Source organism: Triturus cristatus, chromosome 6 (assembly GCF_964204655.1).
Source record: "Triturus cristatus chromosome 6, aTriCri1.1, whole genome shotgun sequence".
In the NCBI taxonomy this organism is placed as follows: Eukaryota; Metazoa; Chordata; class Amphibia; order Caudata; family Salamandridae; genus Triturus; species Triturus cristatus.
The window spans coordinates 1,147,699,399-1,147,721,040 of NC_140589.1; the positions used below are offsets into that span (position 1 = coordinate 1,147,699,399).

At 45.7% G+C, this 21,642-nt stretch overlaps 1 protein-coding gene across 1 annotated transcript in view; it reads right to left on the minus strand.

The window, feature by feature from the left end:
- LOC146821116 (cystatin-like) overlaps positions 1–20,923 on the minus strand; it is an 84,465-nt gene extending 63,542 nt beyond the window's left edge. Inside the window, exon 1 of the mRNA XM_085612066.1 lies at positions 20,131–20,923. Coding sequence (XP_085468192.1) covers positions 20,131–20,346 — 216 coding nt within the window. The 5' untranslated portion in view covers positions 20,347–20,923. The remainder of the gene's footprint in view (positions 1–20,130) is intronic.
- Positions 20,924–21,642: the final 719 nt, after the last annotated feature.

Genomic DNA, 21,642 nt, shown 5'->3' on the forward strand with positions numbered 1-21,642 from the left:
GGGATAGCTCTGCTACTGACTCTTCTTGTCTAGGTGTATGGGCTTGGTGTCTAAGGCTTCAGACTATCAGGTCTGTGTACCGCATGAGTTATTGCTTTGGTGACTGAAGGTTGAGACTTTTAGATGGCTCTGGTCTCTGCATCCTGAGCTTGTCCATTATGTATGTTCACATGTTAATCTGCCTACACCAGGACCTACACTGTTTCATTGTGGGCCAGAAAGTCTTTTAGTCCTTTTGTTCAGCAGAAGTGGTGAGCGGCTCCCAAACCTCATCAATGAGCACCTTCTACCTCCTCGTTATTTGCTGTTTACATTGTAGTCTAGCAGGTATTACCTCATGAGGGATCCTGTGCTGAGATGGAATAAGGAACTAGTGAAATGGGCGGAGAGTGAGACTTGGGCATAGTGTGGGGCCCGGGAAGGACTAATTGGGGGCTCCCTTCCACTCTCTCCACGATATTGACCCCTGGGGTTCGGGATGTAGGGGACATGGAACACGGTGGATGCACTAGGTGGCTACGAACTGACATTTTATTCAGGCAGCGGCATGCCTGAGGGGGTGGGGGGTGGTGGGTGTTTTTTAGGATGTTGGGGGAGAGGGGAGGGGGAGGGGAGGCGGGGTAGAGGGTGGCATTCACATGGGGAATTCTGCTGGGATGACCACTCTGAGGAGGTGCTCTGTGATATTTACATAAGGCTAGACATGGGGAGGGGAGGTGGAATGGCAGGAGGATGTATTTGTTGCCTACCCGATAAGAGGCTTGGCGCTGGGAGGGGAAGAAGGACCTTATGACAATGTGCAGGGGGGGATACCTGCACTGGACATTAATTGCACCGCTTGCTCTTCTATTGTGCCCTCTGGGCTGTTTTTCCTATGATGTCACCTTGAAAAACCAATAAAAATCTGTTTACAAAAAAAAAATTAGGGATCCTGTGTTGAGGTGTTAAAGATTCCCTAAGCCATCTGTAGCAAGGGAACATTGAGAGTCGAACCATCTCGGGGGTACCTCAGCTCCATGAACGGACACCAAAAGCGATGCTCTAATGCAAATGCATAGTTCTTTGAAATCATGCAGAATTATCGATCCATCTGACTGTTCATTCAGGCACTTTAAAAAGGCAGCAACATTACATAGTATTAATCTGGCCAACCACGTATTGGGGTTACGCAAGTGTCAGCAGAGCCTTCGACCATTAACATTGATCACGGGTAGGATAAGTGCTGTCCGAGGATTCTTTGTTTCTACATACAAGCAGAGATAGCAACATCGTAAGTGCATTATGGCCACTTTATCTAGTTCTACACATATGCCCTTAACAACAAAAGGCAAAAGCATTCTAGAAACAAATTTATAGTCAATTGTCACAGCACATCCCCTGCCTTGAAAGGAGGGTGATTTCCAATCACCATTGTCTGTAAAGCCGCCCTGTCTACTAAGACAAACATTGTGAGATATATCCCCAATTCCTCTCCTCTTCAATCAATTGCCAAAAAAGGTACCATAACCCTCATCAGCCAAGTGAAAAAGACTGTTACATTCAACATTTTGAGCATCACTGGATTTGTAAAATAGTAAGAAAATTGAACAGGTGCGCACAATTGCCGTTTGAGCTACGGCTAAAATCATTATTATAAAAATGAATCAAGTAACATGCAGGTTTGCCCCCTCCATACTTGATGAGGATCAATTGAAGAGCATTGTGTTCTGTAGGTATCTCCTCCTCAACATGATTGGGTATGATTTTCACCCAGCTAGACAGGCCTTCTTTTGGTTGACCACAGCTAGAGCAGGTGGAAGGGACAGAAGACCATACATAACCTTCATGCTCCATATGTCCTACTTCCCATGTTTCCTGAAAAAATAAAAATATCATATTTCTCAATAACCAGTCTGGTATCAACATTTTGGATCTGATGCCAGCAACATTCCAGCTGATAACTGAAATCTAGGGTAAGTTAGCAGGAAATGATGATTCAAAAACCCTCAAATGTTGGGAAGGTGGCTTAGGAACATATAGTGGTTTAAAACTGAGGCCTGGTGAGAGTCATTCAATTTAATTTAGCTGTGCTAAGACTCCAATGTGATTTGAGGTTGGCAGCAGATCGTGTGAACTGAGAGGGGGAATGGAGTGTTGGGTTTGCTGAGCTCCTGAGCAAGTTACCAGGATGGGTATTCTTTGGATAGATTGAGTACACAGAAAAGGCTGGGAGCTAATAAAAATAGCCTAGAGATAAAGTATCAATCCAGTTCCGAGTGTGCTCCCAGATTTTGGGGTAAGACAATAACTTTTTCACAAAAACAGTGTTGCTGAAATTGACAACGATACAGTCTCCCTGAATGTCTGTTTTGAATGTCTATCCACTCCAATCTTCTTAGCATAAGGATTTTATTTCTGCTGACTTGCAAGAATCCTCTGTGGTTAGCCAGCCAATGTAACACATTGTTAAAGAGCTTGCCATGTGCTTCATCTGCACCTTGGCCCCAGCAAAAACAAGTGCAGCAGTATTAGGAGTTGGTGGGAGGTTAAAACAATCCCATAGGGGTGCGAGCGGGGGATCAGAAATCTGGGGTTAATGCATCGCCACTAGTTGGGATTCTATCGAAGATGGGTTGCATTTTGATCTGGATGATGGTAGTGAGCCTTTTACAGCAGCCCTCAAGGAACTCACCAAGCCCCCTTTCTGTGTTTATAAGGGGCCAGTTAGAGGATACACTTGTAGCTCCCCTTCTTTACCTTTTCGACACAGAGGTGGCTGGCAATTGCGGAGTGGGGGTAGCGGAATTTTTCCTGTGTACACTATGCTCCATGGTAATCGGTGAGGTGTTAACCAGGACCTGCTGTGGCCCCATTTCTCTGGACAAGTGAGAATCTCTGCTCTGTCAGTGCGATTTCAATAGTAATAACTCCCACAGCCCTCCCCAAAATGTTATCAATCACAGTGCCTTTCAAGGGTTCTGTAACACTACTTGTTATTTTTCTTTTCCACATTAATATTGACAGAGGACATTGAATAAGGAAGGACTTACTTTCACGAGATTAGATTCCAGATGCCAGATGTTAGAGGGCGGACCGATCCCAGAATCCTGGGAGTTCGGATGGGCACAGACGGGCCCGCTATTGGCCCAATCTTTACCCGGTCACAGGCCGGGCAAATCCCAGGCAGTGAGGCAGTGTGCCTTCTTTTCAAGCGTTATGGAAGCCCATCTCTTCCTACACCCTTGAGCAGCCTCCAAAGGATTCTGGACCCTGGAGTCCACAGGAACATAAAACACCGTCCTGCACAGGGGGCGCATTGTGCCTTCTTTGCAAGCACTGTTGGAGACAGCCTCCTTCCCACCTCCTTGACAATACTCAAAAGGATCTGGACCCTGGAGTCCATTGAAACCAAAAACAGTGATGTTGCCGGATCAGAACTGAGGGGTGAAGAATAGGCCTTGCTCGGGACAACATTCCTTTACCATTTACTGATCGTTTATGTTCCCCTCCGATGGAGGTCGTGTGGGGTCTGTTGGGGGCTTCCCTCCTCCTCTGGGGGACTAGTTAGTTTTTCATTTATGGGGCGACAGGCACACTGCACTTTGGGGGGGCTGTTCGGGCTCATGCAGGGGTGCAGGGAGGGGGGAGTTCTGTTGGGATGGGGGGGTGGGGGGGGTGTGTTGTTTGTTTGCACCGCAAGGCAAGCCCTTTACTGTATTGTTGCTCTCGAGATGCTCTGTGGGGGACGACTGATTGCTTCTACGTATGATGGGGGTAGGGATTTGACTGTGTTGTCATGGAATGTTAACGGCCTGGGGGACAGGATTAAGCGTGGTGTGGTCCTGCAGTACCTGAAACGTATCTCGCCAGATGTTGTCTTCCTGCAGGAGACACACCTTATAGGTAACTCCTTTCATGCCATGAATCGGCGAGGCTATCGTTTGGTGGCCCATTCGGGCTTCACCTCGGGCTCGCGGGGGGTGGGTATCATGATTAAGAACTCGCTCCCGTTGGAGATTGATGAGGTGCGCCATGATGAGAGGGGACGCTACACTGTTCTGGTGGGTAGAATGGAGGGTAGAGTGTTTGTTTTTATATCAGTGTACGTCCCGCCTGGGTTACAATCTACTACATTTGCGGACTTGGGGCGCCTCCTCCTGGACCTCCCGGGTGGCCTGCTGGTGGTTGGGGGGGACTTTAATGCGGTAGTTTCTGGGTCTATGGATCGCCATCCCCCTAGAGACCTCCCCCGGGCACAGGCCTGGCTGTCCGGCCTTTTAGATACCCTGGGCCTGGTGGATTGCTGGCGACTAAAGCATCCCGCGCTGCGGCAATACACCTTCCACTCGGGTGCCCATGGTAGCCTCTCGCGGCTTGATTACATCCTTGTCCCGGCGGCCTCTGCTGGGAGGGTGGGAGAGGTGTGCCATCTGGCGCGGGGCATTTCAGATCACTCCCCAGTACTGTTACATTTCGATGTCTTCCCTAGGGGGGAGGGCAGGGTGGCTCCAATCAATGCTTGGTACTTGCGTGACCCCACTATTCGTGCCGACTTGATCAAATCCTTACAGAGATACTTTGATGAGAATGTGGGGTCTGTCCCTTCGGCCATCTCCCTGTGGGAGGCTTTTAAGGTAGTTCTCAGAGGGGAGGCCCTCTCCTTTATCTCCCATGCCCGGAGGCGCGAGCGGGAGGAGGTAACCCGGGTGGAGGCCGAAATTGCGGAACTAGAGGGTGACCTGGGGAGCGGGGTAACAGACGCCAAGTTGCATGTTTTGCACCTCAAGCAGGCGGCCTATAGGGCCCTCGTCACGGAGGCGGCCAGGGGCCTCAGTAGAGAGCAACAGGGGCGACTGTATGATGTGGGTGATAAGGCTGGTAAATTGATTGCGTGGTTGGACAAGAGGGAGAGAGCGAGTCGTGTGGTTCCTTTGATTGAGGGGATGGATGGTGCGCCTGTCACCGAGCCGGAAGCCATTGTCTCCTGCTTCGCGGATTACTTCTGCGAGGTGTATTCCCCGGTTTCTCCCTGCTCGGAGGAAGATTCCCATGCCCTGCTTCGGGACATCGCGCTGCCCTCCCTTACGGTGGAGGACAGGGATTTGCTGGACGCTCCTCCCACCTCGGACGAAATTGCCCTGGCTATTCGCTCGGTTGCATCCGGCAAGGCCATGGGCCCCAATGGTATCCCCATCGAGCTTTACAAGCTGCGACAGGATGTACTGGCGCCCCACCTGCGCGCCATGTTCCTGGCGGCCCACTCGCAGGGTTCCCTCCCGCCGGACCAGCGTCTGGCCACAATCGTGGTGATCCACAAGGAGGGGAGACCCCGTGAGCGGGTTACATCCTATAGGCCTATCTCGCTCTTGAACGCGGAGCCCAAAATCCTCGCCAAGGTACTGGCCAACCGGCTGGTTGGCGTGGTGGGCGATTTGGTCCACCAAGACCAATCTGGCTTTATACCCCATCGCAACACGGCTCTTAATCTGCGACGCTTGCATGGGGTGCTCGCGCGTGTCCCGTTTGTGCGGGAGCCGGCCATCTTGGCGTCCTTAGACGCCACCATGGCGTTTGACACGCTTGAATGGCCATACATCTGGGCGATGCTGGCGAAATTTGGATTTGGACCGGGATTCATTAGCTGGGTCAAATTGTTGTATTCGGGCCCATTGGCGCAGGTGGTGGTGAATGGGCGAGTTTCGGCCCCCTTCGCGCTGGGGCGGGGCACGCGTCAGGGTTGCCCCTTGTCACCGCTCCTGTTTGCATTGGCCTTGGAGCCCTTGGCGGAGTGGCTGCGGTGGCACCCCTCTATCCGTGGTCTCCGCTGGACCCCCGAGCATGAGGACCGCGTGTCCCTCTACGCCGATGATATCCTCTTGTATCTCGCCTCCCCGCGTAACTCGCTGATTGTCCTGGTTGATGTTTTGCGCTCCTTCGGTCGTAACTCAGGCCTTGTCATCAACTGGGCGAAATCCTGCGTGTATGTGCTCTCCGGGGAGGCTCCGGCCCTACCACGGGACTGCCCGATCCAGATTGCCTCCCAGGGGTTCCGGTACCTGGGTATATATATTACCCTAGACCCGGAGGCCCGCTACGAGCGGAATTTGCTACCCCCCCTCCAGCGCTTGCGGGAGGACGTTGCGCGCTGGCGGCGTCTTCCGCTTTCGCCGCTTGGCCGAGTGGCCTTGTTTAAGATGATGTCCTTGCCGCGCTTTCTGTATGCGCTTCAGAACACTATGGACTTGGTTCCGGCGCGCTACTTCCGTGAGGTGGAGAGCCTGCAGCGGCGCCTGTTCTGGGACGGGAGGCCGCGTATTGCTCTGGCTAAATTGACGCTCCCGTGGTACGATGGGGGGGTTGCCCTCCCGGACATTAAACGGTATTACTGGGCCTCCCAGCTCGCTGCGATTAATCATGGCCTTTACGGGCCCGCCCTGAACCCGGCATTTGAAATGGACAAGATGCTCCTGCCCGGTGGCGACTACAATCGAGCGCTCTACTCTGGCGCGCCCGACTCCCGTCTGACGGGACCGACGCGTGTCATGGTGCGTGTCTGGCACGCGGCTAATGCAGCGATGGGGTGGAAGGACCGTTTGACCCGGGCGACACCGCTATATGCGTCTGAGAGGTTGGGCTCCCTGTGGACATCGAAGGGCTTCGAGAAGTGGGACACGATCGGAATCAGCACAGTGGGAGACCTCTGGACAAGGGGTGGATTCAAAACTTTTGAGACGCTGCGGACGGAATTTCAGCTGCAAGGCAGTGAGTACTTTCGGTACTTACAAGTCCGCCACGCGCTGGGCTCCGTCTTTTCTGATGTCGCGTCCATTCCGGAGTCTTCCCCCCTGGAGGACAGAGTGCTGGATGGCCATGTCCCAGACAGCACGATCTCCCTTATATATAAAAAACTGATCGACGACAGATCGTGCCTGCTGACTAGTCTCCGCGAGGCCTGGGTTGCCGACGGGCTGGAACTGGACGACGAGGACTGGATTTCCGCGGTGGCCTCTCCGAAGGAGGTGGCCATCCCGGCTCGCCTTCGCTTCGTCCAGCTTAAGATCCTCCACCGGGTTTACGTGACGGGGCCAAGGCTTCTACGTATGGGCTTTGTTGGTGACGGATTGTGTAAGCGTGGCTGTGGTGCCTTGGCAACTTTCATGCATATTCTGTGGGAATGCCCACAGGTGGAGCGATTCTGGCGTGGTGTGCATGAGGTCCTGCGTGTGGTGACGCGTGTTGCGCTGTTGCCTGAAGCGAGGAGATGCTTGCTGAATGTGTGGGAACCAAATGACTATTCGGTCCCGCAGACGCGGTGGGTGACTCTGGGATACATGATAGCTTAGCGCGACATTGCTCAATTGTGGGGATCCCAGTGGCCCCCAGCGGTGTTGGCCTGGAAAGAACATATGGATTGGTGTATGTTTCGTGAAAAGGTAGTGTATGTGGCGAGGGGTAAGCCTGGGGCGTGGGTGAAAATCTGGGGCCCCTGGAACGCCTATAGCGGGGGTATTTGTGAGCCGCCACTGCTACCGGCCGCCTCACCAGCTCCGTCCCCCTAGCCGACCCCCTCCCCCAGCCACGGCCGTGTGGTTCCCCTGTCCCTGATCTATTCCCATTCCCCTCTTCCGAGTTTGGCTGCTGGTTGGGATCCCCCACTTAAGGAGCACGTGCTGTCACTTTGGATGGCGGGTTGGCTTGCGGGTGTGGTTTTTTGTGTTGTGCTGTTTTGAAAAAAGGAAACCGTATTGTGGGCTTGGAGTTGTGTGGCCTGCGCTATTGATATCTCCTGATTTACCGATCTACACCGCCAAGAGACTCTTACTGTAGGTATGTCATGTGCTTCTGCCACTCTAGCGGCCGGCCGGATGGTTGTAGGCCCATACTTGTAACCCTTTTTTAACATGTAATAAACGGTTTCAAAAAAAAAAAAAAAAAAAAAAAGAAAGACACACCTTCATGCACAAACACAATCAATAACCGCATTTTTCTCCTTCAAAAAAAAAAAAAAAAAAAAAAAAACCAGTGATGTTAGAACTATGTCAAAGAACATGTCATGAGTGATGTAATATGTGCGGTCATAAGTAGTGCATGGTGAGTTACGCTAGTTATAGTTTTTCAGTTAAATGCTGGTGAATTTAAGTCTTTTTTTTGTTTAAAATGTTAACATTTTATCTAATAATTTCACCTGACTATAACGTCACTCTAACCGTTGCCTTTTTCAGTGAATTTCAGGGCCTTTTAAAGATTTTATGATCATACCCTACTATAACATCACTTTAACCTTTGGTTTTTACAGTGAATAGGTAGAGGTTTTTTTAACATACAGTAATTGTATTACCATACCTTACTATGCCAGCTTCGGCCATGTTCCGCTTGGCATTGGCCTCAGGGCCTAACCGTCGCAGGTAGCCACCCATGTAGCAGAGGGCCTGGCCATCGCCATTTGAGGTGGTGTTATTTTAAATAAGGTCAGGTCATCACAATATAAGGGGCTGCCATTTTAAATGAGACATACTCACTGTCTTTAATGGTTCAAAACTCAAAACATTGATTTATAAAAGGCCGGGCCTATTGGCTTTGTCATGAGTTCCGGACATGTATATATATATATATATATATATATATATATATATATATATATATATATATATATATATATATATATATATATATAGATATATTATCTACTGGCGGTCGCCAGTAGATAGTTATAGTTAGGACCGTGTTTTCATAGGAAATCTCAAAATTCTATTTTGAATAACTTTGGCGCCGGTTGACGAATCTTCGCGAAATTTTCAAAACTAATGGGGCGCTCCGCTCGGCTCCTACCCTGAAAGTCTCGGGGGGATTCGTCAAGCGGCGGCCGAGAAAAAAGGGAGGTCCCAAAACACGTTTTCCCCATGCATTTTCCCATAGGACCTTTAGTCGAAGTTACAGCCCGAACGGCTGAACAGAATTACTTGAAATTTGGCAGAGAGGTAGTCCTCAGGTCAGGGAAGTGCCTTTTGCATATATGGAGTCAATCTGTTCAGTATTTCCAGAGAAAATTGCATTTAAAAGCACATACATATCTATAGCCGCGCACCGTGCGCGCACCGTGCGTGCACCGTGCGAGCACCCTAACGTGCGCGAGCGTAATTCTGATTGGTTGTTACATGTCAGTCAACGTTCGAATCGGTCAAAATCAGGAAGTGTCGGCCGCCATTTGGTTTGTTTTCAGTGCGAGAGTGGAAAAGGAAGGTGGCGAACGTGAAAAGGGGGCAGGGTAGAGAGTTCCTGACCCCCTAGCCTTGGGCAGGGGGTCCCTGAAGGACCCCGAAGGCAGAAAAAAAATTTACATTTCTTTTTAAATCGCGGGGGTGTGCGCACCGTGGGCGCACGGTGAAAAAACAAAAAAAAAATTTACAAAATTTAATACGTAGTTTATTGAAAAATAAATATATAAAAAAAATACATACATAACTTAGCATTTAAAAAACCATACAAATTCACTGAAAAAACCATAGGTTTCACACACGTTATAGTTAGGAATTAGCATTTAAAAAACCTTGCAAATTCACTTAAAAAACCATAGTTAGGTGGATATTTCACGTGTAAAAAACCAATGAAATTCCCCCGTTATAGTTACTTCAGATAACTATAACTCGCGCGACCGCCACTCTATCACAAGGATGATGTCATCAGTGATGTCAAGAGTTATAGTTATCTGAAGTAACTATCACGGGGGAATTTCATTGGTTTTTTACGAGTGAAATATCCACCTAACTATAACATGTGTGATACCTATGGTTTTTTAAGTGAATTTGTAAGGATTTTTAAATGCTAATTCCTAACTATAACGTGTGTGAAACCTATGGTTTTTTCAGTGAATATATAGATGTATATATATTTACAGAGGAGTCCTATTGAATTTGTCAAAGGATCACATTATTAGTAAAGTAACTACATGTCATAATTTAACATTAAAACCAATTGAATCAATAACCATAATTCAATGTATTCATTATTTAAATACACGTAGCAATGTTCAACAGCAATTGTCAATAAAATATTTTCAATAAAGCATTGGTAAAAGAAATACCCAAAACCAATGCACTTCAGTCTTATTTGAACATCCTTCATGGCACAAAATGCCGCCATACGTCCAACCACAAGACACTCCCGCTGAACAGAATACAGTTCCAGCTCAGATAATTCTGTACAGTGAGCTTTCCTATTGTCGTTAATTCAATGTCCGAGGAGAATTACAGTGATTTGTTTTTATTATTCCTGAAGGGCTGCTATGTTCCCTGCATCCTAACCCCCCAACACTTACATTAATAGCTGGGGATGCCTTTGCATTTTCATGGATCATCACAAGAACTATATTATTTATAATTAAGCCCATTCAGGGCATTATGGAAGGCACCAGGCGAGTGCAGTGAGTATGAAATGAACATCCTCGTCACTTTTATTCTGAAACAACTAGGCCACAACTATTTTATTTTATATTCAAGGTGCCGTTGTTCCCACATAGGGCATCCACAGCGTACCTTTTTGTATTGGCAGCATGGGGAGCCTGTTCCCGTGTTACCTTGCCACTTTTTCTGTGTTTTTTGTGGCCCGGGTTCCACCGGGACACCTGGAGCTTTTTTTAACTAATTGTAGTGGGGGAAACCCCCACCACTCCTCCTAAGCCAGCTCCCACTTTCAGCATATACCTTGCTGGCACAGGAGCTAGTAGCTTCGTGACCGCGCACATTCCATGTGGGTAGGAAGTGCATCTGTGGTGTACACTCCATTCACAAGGAGCAGGAGGTCGCACCGCAATGTGGGTGTGCCTGCCAGTGACCCGGCCCCTTCTATGTTTCTTGGGAGCCTGAGAATGGGGTCCAGGACTCCTTCCAACTTTAGAAGCCCCCGAGAACTTAGAGGATCCCAAGGACAGGTTAGACTTCGGGAAGGGGGCACCATGCATGCACCTACCCAAATTTAATTTTAAAATGAAAAATAAGATGACCTCTAAGCCCACACCCACCAGGGTCGGTATATTAAAAATTATCATCCAGTCCTTTTCAAAAACATTTTTGCCACAGCACCACAAGAGTACCACATTACTGCAATAACACAATTCTTTTTAGGTCGAGCATTCGAGACCTCTTGTATATACTTAAGTATATACTTAAAAGTGTATGTACTTTGTGGGCTCTGGAGATCAGCCCTAGAACTTGCATGCTACCGCGTAAGGATTTTCTTTTCTGTTCAACTGCCTCTATTTAACTGTCTTGATAGAAAACGACCAGTAGAGGTCAGTAAAATACCTGATTTGCTTTCTGCTTGCTCAACTGCCTCTATTTAACTGTCTTGAAAGAAAACGACCAGTAAGGGTCAGTAAAATACCAGAATTGCTTTCTGCTGAGGGACTTTCTGCGTTTTTTATTTTGCTGGTAACTGCCTCCATTTAACTTTCTTGATAGAAAACGACCAGCAGAGGTCAGTAAAATACCAGAATCACTTTAGCATTCTCTAGATTCCAGTCCATAGAAATTGTCTTCCACGAGCACCCATAGACAATAATATTTTTTCAAATCTTATATTTTCAGTGATATGACCACCGAAGGCCCTGATTTTATATTAAAAATCAGAGCTTTGGACTTTACCATTTCCTGCTGAAAGGCAATATTTCTCTCCATGTGTTCCCATACCTGGTGTGTCTTGCTTTCCCTCCATGGTAAAGAACAGTATATATTTCAGCATCCAGGCAAATGTGCTGCATAGCTAAATACATATATAAGATCCGAAAGGCGAGACCGATTGCATTGCAAATGCTTGTTTTATTTTGGAACCTGGGGGGGACACTTTGGTGCTAGCCGACAATACCTAGTGGGTTAGCAAATCCTCACCCTGAGCCCCCCATATCTTAAGTCTTTTTTTTCTCCATTACCTGGGGACAAGTACTTAAAAGCCTGCCAAACATCTTTGTTGATGTTGAGGGCAGGCAATCAGTTATCTTTTGATATACCGGTCCTGTGATAGTACCACGGTGGAAGATATGTATAAATTGGAACCCTAATTTCTCACAAACTACCAAATGAATTTACACCAAGCATGTTTTCCAGGTAAAGAGCTAGCTTTCTGGCAAATTTGGTGTACTTCTATTAAGCTGTTTTTGCTGTAGCTTTGTTTAAAGTTCCAATGGGAAATTGCATGGGGAAAACACATTTTGAAACCACCCACTTTCTGTTGCCCCCTGCTTGACAGATTACAATGATTTCATTGCCATTTTTATTTTTAACCAAGGTGCGCCACAGAAGCCAACCCGCTCCATCCAATCCTGGTGCTGCTCTCATGCTGGCTTACAGCATGGGAGCAGCGTGGCATGGGTACTCTACACCACTCCTCTGTATGCCAGTCTACTGTACTCTAGTCCAATCTACGCCTCTTCACTGTAAGCCACTCTACTATATGTTACTCCACTCTACGTCATCCCATTGTCTGCCACTCCATTCTACGCTATTCCACTCTGTGCTAATCCACCCTACCGCACTGGGCTCTATGTCACTATTCTTATGGTACTCCACTCTGCTCCATTGTACTGTACCCCACTCCACTCAACACCACTCTTATGCTATGCCACTCCATGCTTGGTTCAAGTGGCTCAGTGAGCATGGAACCCATGTCTCAGCATACCCATCACACTTACAGCATCATACTGAAGTATGCAAAAAGTGATGTCAAATCACAGTCCATCATTATTTTGCCCACCATGCCACCTATGTATAAATCAGATTAAGTCAGATTAATGTTGCGAGCACTATACGGAAGACAGAATGCAGTGTTTAACTTTTTTTATTTGTTTATGGAAGATAAATATCCTGCTAACGAATTCAGCATTGTAATTTACGGAAAGTAATTCACAGTAATGAATGCTGGTAATTTTATTTTAATCTTCAGATAATTCAATCTCTGTGGTATGCTGATCTTAAATCTAGGGTGGAAAATATTTTAGAACCCTCCAACATGGACACCACTTCATTAATATTTGGTAATGGGTTGCAATCCACTATGACACCTTCATTCAATGCTCTTGAGTCCACACATATCCTCAGTTTTTGATCTGGTTTGCAGACCAAAAAGATGGGCGAAACCAGGCTGATTCAATGGCTTCTATAAAGCCCTCGCTGACCAACTCATTTAGCATGTCTCTTAGCTCTTCTCGTACATTGATGGGTACTCCCTGCAATTTCTGTATCTCAGGAATCCTGTTACTTTTAAGTTTAATTTTATGAGTGTAGTTCTTTAACTTGCCGAGTTTCTCTGGGAAAACTTCTTTAAACTGTTCTCTGATATAAGTTTCCCTGTTGCTAATCCCTATGACTGCCACGTTTTTAGACCATTCTTACCCATACAAAAACAGAGGCTCCTTTGAATGGGGATTTAAAATGATACCTAACTTCCACTGGTCTCTCCAACCCAATACATTCACTCCTTTATTAGTGATGTATATAGCTTGATGTATGCAACTCTTCCCTTAAAACAGAACAAAACATTCAAATAACCATCTATGTCAATCCTGGTTCCATCAAACTTTTCAGCAATAATATCTGGTGGTAGCATGGTTCATTTTTACATGCTTCATTTAGTTTGTCTTTGTAGTAATGCCTGGAAATAATAGTCCATGGATACCCTGAGTCAGCCATGAGTTCTAAATCTACTCCAACTACTTTCACCATACACAATGGAGACTTCCTGGCCATCTCCTCCTTGAAATTACTTGAGTTTGTTACACTATGCACTATGGATAATACAATTCCCTTGTTGTTTTCACTCAACGTACCACATTGACACGTGTGCTTGATATCACACTTCTTTTCTTTGAATCCACTGACAAACATTCAATAAGAAAGCTCAGAAGTTTAGAATGTGTGCAATGCAGGGAGAGAATGTTTCCAAGCAGACACAAGGGAGCCAATATCTGATGCTCAACGAAAGTGACCATGGAGTGTTTGGACAGCTTATTTAAAATGAAAGGCTGAATATTTCTGTTTCCAGGAGTTTCCTAAAAGTAATGTGATACAGTTCTGATCTCTGAGAGGAGGTTAGGGCATGCTGTATTTTGGGCTTTGAACATCTAAAGAACTGACTCTAAACTTTAGCTGCTTGAAAAACAGTGGCTGGAACAAGCTACTAGCTTATAAGTGGAGGTTTCTGGTTGGGGTGTATAACGGAGCAAGGTTTTGCAAGTATTTTGGGCATTTTTCCAAGTGGACTGTCTGGAAGATGCACAGAAACTTGAAAGTGATCTTGGCTATGAATGGTAGACAGTGGAAAGCTGATTGGATGTACACCAATTTACATAGGTTAAATCGCATTCTAGCTTTCGGTTTGTAGTCTTTGCCGACTGACAATTACTTTGTTGAGAAGGGCTGTAAAAATGGTGTTCATGTGGTAAATGATGAGGGCTCTGATTAGTTTCTCTGATGTTCAGTGTTGAGAATTGAGAATATTTTCCTTTAGCAGAGGTTTGATTCCTTCAGCCTCAGCAATGAGGTGCTGAGTGACATCCCTGGGAATCTCAGATTATCACCAGGTTTCTAGGTTGAGGGTTAGTTCAGTGCTGGTTAAGAGATCTAAAGGGCCGTCAAAAGGTAGGAATATGGGAATACTTTCTCCCATTACAATTGTCCCTGTCTTGATTCCTTCACAGATAGGTAGTTTTCCTTTATGCAGAGGAGGGTGTCATCTTATCATGAGCGGAACTTGGTGATTTCGTTGAATTTATGTTTAAATTGTCGTCTAAACATAAATGAAAATGAGTCTCGGCTACATACATTTGGACGTTTACTTGATGTAGGTCAAGAAGGTGTGCCAAGCGGTGTAGTGAGATGTTGAACAAGAAGTGGAAAGGGAGAAGCCTTGGGGACACCACACAGTATCAGGTAGGTGGAAGTTCCCACTGTGTTGATACTGACTTATTGATTACGGTTGAAGGGAAACAAATTCAGGATAGGGAAGCACCCTTTTATCTATCCTATCTAGCAATCTTATGTGGACAGCGGTGTTGTATGCCATGGACAGGGCAAGGAGGATGAATGCTGCATTCTTATATTCCTACATTGTTACGAGGGGCATCATCCTTATGTTGGTTATGGCTGCTTCCATGCCCAAGGGGCTAAACCCAGAATGATGGTTATGGACAAGAAAGTTTTGTTCTACACACTCTGGTAGTTGTCTTGTCATCTCCTTTTACCTGGTATCCCAGAGAAAAGGGAGGTTAGAAATAGGTCTATAGTTGGCCAGGATGTTGGGGTGGCCACATTTGTTGTTTTCTCAGAGGTAGGGTGATAGCAGCATTTTTTAGATGGTTGGGTAAGATTCCTGATCAGACAGAGGCATTTGTCTCTGCATGGCTGTTTATGGGGCACAGGAAACGTGTGAAGTCAGAACCCTCAGATTCCAAACATCATGCCTTTAGGGCCTAACATCTGCAAAATGCTTCCTTAAAGAAATTCTCTGAGGCCAGGCATTCTCAGTGTGTTTTTATTTAAAAAACAACCCATCCCCCAATTGAACTTAGAAGAAAGAACATCTCACACACATGCAATACTGCAAGGAACTGGCATTTGAAACATTATGAGCTATGCCAATTGATTCTAAAACCAGCACCGGTCTCAACCGCTTGTCATGCCTTGTTTCTTTCTCAATTGACAACTAAACCAGTTTAAGTCATACTTAACACAACACACCCCACACACAATGGAGAGTACTTGCCACACCTGAAACACCCAACATCACTTTCAACCTACAACAGCACAATGCTGTTCCAATTTCATGCATAATCTAGTCATCTGAAAAGAACAGACAAGCAACACAGTTCCAACTTTTTTTGTGAGCGGTGGGGGTCAAAGGCTAATCACTTCCGCTAAAGCCTCCACCCCTCTACCTGCCCAATCTGTGTCCTGTATGGGGGGATGATGTCACAGATGGAACGTAAAATCAATGGGTGTCATTACTGCCCACTGGTTTCATTAAAACTCTGTCTCCCCTGCAACAGTCAGTGTAGCCTTGGAAAGGGGAGAATGTATCCATATCTGCTCTATTTGTCCCTAGCAGACATCTGCTTGAGGATCACCCTCAGAATATGATCCTCAAGCAGGGATCTACTACCCTCTAGCCACCAGGGATTTTACTGGGGTGAGCAGCTTCTTGGGCAAGGGCATGAGCTCCCCACGACCCCACCCCATAAGTATTTGACTTTCTGCCACCACCCACCCCTGCCACACAAGTGGGGTACCTTTTGTATTGGGAGACATCTGAGATTGCTGAGTGGTAGGAATGTTTGGGCTAATGGGTAAGAAAACGCTGTGGGATCTACACAAGTCCCACCACACTGGATTCCCTTAATCTTCAGAAATAGTCGAGTTTGATAGGTGTCTCTGGGTGGTGTCAGAGCCCGAGTACCCACATTACCAAACTTTTGTTTTTCACTCAGATTTTTTGATGTCTCCACTTTGTGTTTTTGGGCATTCTCTGTCATGGACGCTAGGACCAGCCACACGAGCAAGGCATCATTTTTATAAGGGGGGAGTGAATGAAGCTAGGTGATAGTAATTTTGTATCTTCCAGCAGTGTCCATAACTTTCTCGCAGATGTGAGGAAATGTGTGTTTTTATCCAAAGGTTGATGTTTCCTATGCCTTATGGGTAAGACAATATTGTGGGATCCACAGGTGTGTCACCATCCTTTACTCCCCTAGATGTCTAGTTTTCTGAAATGTATAAGCTTTGTAGGTTTCCTTGGGAGGCGGCTGAGCTAGGGCCCAAATTCTGCATCTACCTACATAGTAAAAAAAAGCATTGATTTCGCTAGGTGAAATGTGATGTCTCCAAGTCACATTTTCCGGTGCTCTGTGTTGCAGGCGCTAGGCCCAGATACATGTGTGGTACTGTTTTTATTGAGAGAACTGTGGGAAACCGAGGATAGTAGGACATCTGTTAGTACTAATTGTCTTTCTATGCTTTTTGGGTCAAAAAGTGAGCCAGTGTGCAAAACAAAACATAATTTGCAAAAAATGCCCTCTGAATCATGTGATAGTATGGGTAACCCCAAAGTCAGAGGTGTGCTAATAACCACGTCCCCGAAACTCAGTATCTATTCTTGTTCACATTTCAGAAATACATAGGTTTTCTTTATGTCCATTTTTCTTTCATGAGATTTCCACATATGAATTGATGCATGGTGGTAGCGAGATAAAAAAATTCATTATAAGCTGCAACTCAGTTTTTGGCTCTGGATATCGAATAATTTTAGAGCACCTATAAGCACTATATATTCCTGTTCTCAGAAAGGTTTAGCAGATGTAATGAAAAGCCTCAGCGACCTAGGCGGTTAACACTGATTTGGGTGAAAATAGGAATTTTAGTCCAAATCAGTATTATGAAGCATGAAGTAATACATCATGTGGCTTTACCACACATTCTATTCCTGCAAATACTATCTAAGACAAATCCACCAGATCCAACTTGGTGGCATTTGTCAAGTCAAAAATTCACCCACAGAAATAAGTGGTGCCACACTGTTTCCACATGTTCAACATACCCTAAAAGGTGTGTATTCGATGACTTGTATTCCCACAGCAATAGGCAATCCTAGAATTATCTGCATTAGTGGAATCTGTTTAAAATTATCCACTAAATTATAATGGGACATGTTATGTATACCTTAGCTGGTAAAGCACAGCTAATTGAATTAAGTCTTTCGCTCACCCTCCGGATATGGATCATTGGTACAGAATGCGGCAGCTCGCCTCATAATGAATATCCCCAAGCACGTCTCAGCCAAAGAAGCCATAAAGAAATTGCATTGGCTTCCAGTCAGGCAGAGATGTAAATTCAAGGTCCTATGTTTGGCTTTTAAGTCACTACATAATCTGAGACCAGCACAGTTCAGGAACAAACTAAAATGGTATGTTCCCAACAGGATCCTACGGTCTGGAACAGCCAGGAACATGGTTATCTCCCCTTTTAAAAAACATAACGTAGGGAGGCAGGAGTCTTTTCAGATCTGCAGCTTTGCTTTGGAATACACTTCCCACCTCTCTAAAATCCGCTTCCTCTTTGATTCACTTTAGGAAAGACCTGAAAACATGTCTGTTTACACAAACCATCTAATACGCTTAACCAGACGACAACCTGTGCTTTCTGTCCCACTGTTCTTTTATCAGGCATAGCGCCAAGACACCTCAGGGTATATGCTGCGCTTTATAAATTTAATTCAATTCAAATAAAGTCAGCTAAAACATTTCAACTAGATGCATCGCCCATTATACATATACTTTAATCTAGCAATGACAGTCTCTTGAAAGCAAACAACACAGGCTGGCATGGATAATCTACCACACAGCTCAACAAAAAACAGCCAAGTCATTTGGCACACCTATCCATCCAGCATCACATTACAATTATTCTTATCTGGATCGACCTAATTTCACTTTCATGTTAAACATCAGGAGCCATTATGAAATAAGCTTTAAGCTAAAAAATCTGGTGTTCAACACACGCAGCATAACATCAACATACAATCGGAATGCCCTATACAACATTGCCCAATTAACTTTAGCCAGGGTTCTTATATCTTAAAGCCCCTGGGGCAGATTTACAAGCCCCTTGCGACACTTTTACGCTGCCGTTGCGTCACTTTTGTGACGCAGCGGTGGGGTAAACCATGCGCCACATTGCGACTTATTTACAACGTGACGCATCTAGGCAGATGCGTCACATTGTAAAGCCCAGAGCCACATGAAATCTGCGTCAGGTTTCATGTGGGCGTTCTGTCGCAGGGTGGGCGTTCCCTCGCAGGAAAGCCCCGTAAAACTGACGCAATGAAATCTACAAGATTTCACTGAGTCAGTTTTATGACTCTGCTGCGTCAAATCCTTACGCCTGCTTGAAGCAAGCTTAAGGAGTTACGCACCACTTTAAGTATGGGCAGCCCCTGTGAATTGCAGGAGTTGCGTCGCGCTTGCGACGCGACTCCAGCAATGCGCCGCCTGTACGCCACAAGATGCGTCACGCATCAGCCCCTCTTTGCACCATGGTGCGCCGCATTGTAAATGCGACGCATCTGTGGTGGTGCAAGGGGGCGATTGCGTGACGCATCTGTTCTGGCGCATCCCTACTGATTTGCAGAGATGCGCCAGAAGTTGTAAATCTGCCCCCAGTATGCAGCAGTCTTTCGATTCCACCAAACCTAAACTGAAGAGGGAGCCAGATTACAACAAAGGTCCAGAAATTACTTGGTTGCAAGGCAAAAGGGAGTGCCCATGTAGCAAAATACAATTTAGCCTGGGACACTGAAATCCAGCTCTGGAGCTGAATCCTATGTACTGTGGAACTTGATCCATTCAAGTAGAAATTCTAGGACATAAAGCCACTCCTTCAAAGTGACCACCTGGTAGTACTAACAAGAACACTGGTGAAGGTGCACTACTATTGCTGAAATATTATACGAACCGGACTCTCTGAAAAACTTCTTCAAGCGGACACGTTGCACCCGAACTTTTGAAAATACTTCTATGTGAATCCTGTCCTAAAAGTAAATGTTATTCTGGTTATCTGGTGATGAAAATCAAATTCAAAATACTCTATGCCACCATCAGATGTACTAGAGCAAAGGAAAATGATTTTTAAAGAAATTGATAACCCAATACAATCTAGCCACAAATCTATGGCCAACAAGCTTGCACGGGGTGCATGAACTAGGGTGAAGATCCCTGGTATTTAGGGCCTCAGACTTGGGAAATACAAATATGATGGCAGAACCAAATAACCCGTATTCTAGAGGACTGTGGCTGATAGTAAAGATAAAGAAGATGGTGTCTGAGGAAAACCAGATAATGGTACACTTGAATCATGAGAAGTCTGACCCTTTATCAAAGGGATGTGGAGTATACCTACACGACCTAATTATTTACTTTTTATATTTTATTTTCTATGTGTCCATGTATGCAGCAATATAATCTTCATAGTTCTATATCACAAGCACAAACCCTGATGAATATGGATCACCAAAAACAAGTGTGTACAACAAAGAAGGCAAGTGCACCATCACTAAACCCAAGCACCCAACCCCTCCACAACCCTCCAACCATAAACATTACCACAATGTGCTGACCTGCTTCCTGGCTTTAGTAATGGACATGATTTGCCTTCTGTACATGTCGTTGCTGCCCTTGTTGTACTCTTGCATGGCAAAGGTGAGGGCCTTCTGGAGCCCCTTGTCCTTTGGATCCACGTCAAACCAGCCTCCTGGTTTACCACTCCTGACCGCAGGCACTGCGGTGCCCAGGACCACTATGGCCAGTATGGAGACCTGCCACACGCCAAGCATCTTCTCTGTTTCCTTGAGGCTTCCCTGTGTCCTGTGCTCTCCTTCCCAGCTCCCTGCAAAGACTTTTGCAAGATGTTCGTCGAGATTTTCAACCCCTGTGCTTGCAAAGCTTGCCCACTTCCTCCCATTTATTGTGTAAGATTTTAAAAAAACACAAGATTGATTTTTGGCAAAGTCAGTGGAACCCTTGCGATCATTTCCACCATTTCCTCACTCTGTAGGCCACGGGTCATCTGCTCAGTGTTTATGCAAATGTAAAAAAAACTGGATGTTCATCACGGAATGTTATCTAAGCGAGAGGCCAGCAGCTGCGGATCGCTCTGGGCTGAGGGCATGGGGTCTGCAGAATCTCACAGTCTTGTTCCATGTTGTTGTATCCTGAACATCTGCTTCCAGCTGTTGCGCCGCAGAGAGGAAACCAAAAAAATGTTTCAAAAATAGTGCAGTTCGCTCCGGGTAATCAAGCCTCTGTGTGTAAATCAAAAATCGTTTTGTACCAGCTGTGACTCGATAATGTGAGCGAAAAGAATAGCCTTGGCTTCAGAGTTGTTGCGCACTTTGCTGTCGCTCGTCCACTGGTTTGGGAAGTAGGCGGTCAGCCCTATTGACGTACAATGTTGCTGGTTCCTGGAATAAGTACCCGGATTGGAACTTCATGACCGTACTCTATACATATTTATTCTCGCGGACAGCTTGGACGAGAAAGTGTTAGTACTTGCCCAGCAACTTAGTGTTCTGGGCCCTGTGCGGTCCAACGTCACCAGCAGGTCTTAGTAACAACGTGGCAAGGAACCCTGCTCTAATGGCGTCTTTCAGAGGCCACGGTTATTAATAAGAAAAGACAATGGTTACATAGTGTATTGTTGTCACTAATGTGACCCCAAAGTTTTGTTCTCTCACCATGGCCGGTCCTAGGATGTGAGGGACCTTGGGCTGAAAAGGGAACGTGTGATGCCACTCTAGTTCAAGTTCGTTTTATTGTTTGATTACTTAAAATCATTACACTCTAATTTACCTAGAAAGCAACGATGTTCGAAGAAGTGACGCCACTGGAATGCGCAATGATAAAATAGATTAAAAAAAGGGGAGGGGCGCATCTAGCACAAACATTTAAAATACAATATTACTGTTTTGCGGTTTCCTTTCATTGGATTTTATTTTAAAATCAAACTATATGTATATATATATATATATATATATATATATGTATATATATCTATATATATATATATATAACATGTTTTCATTACACAACACTCAGTACATCGTAACGTGTCTTCGTGGCTTGCGTATCGT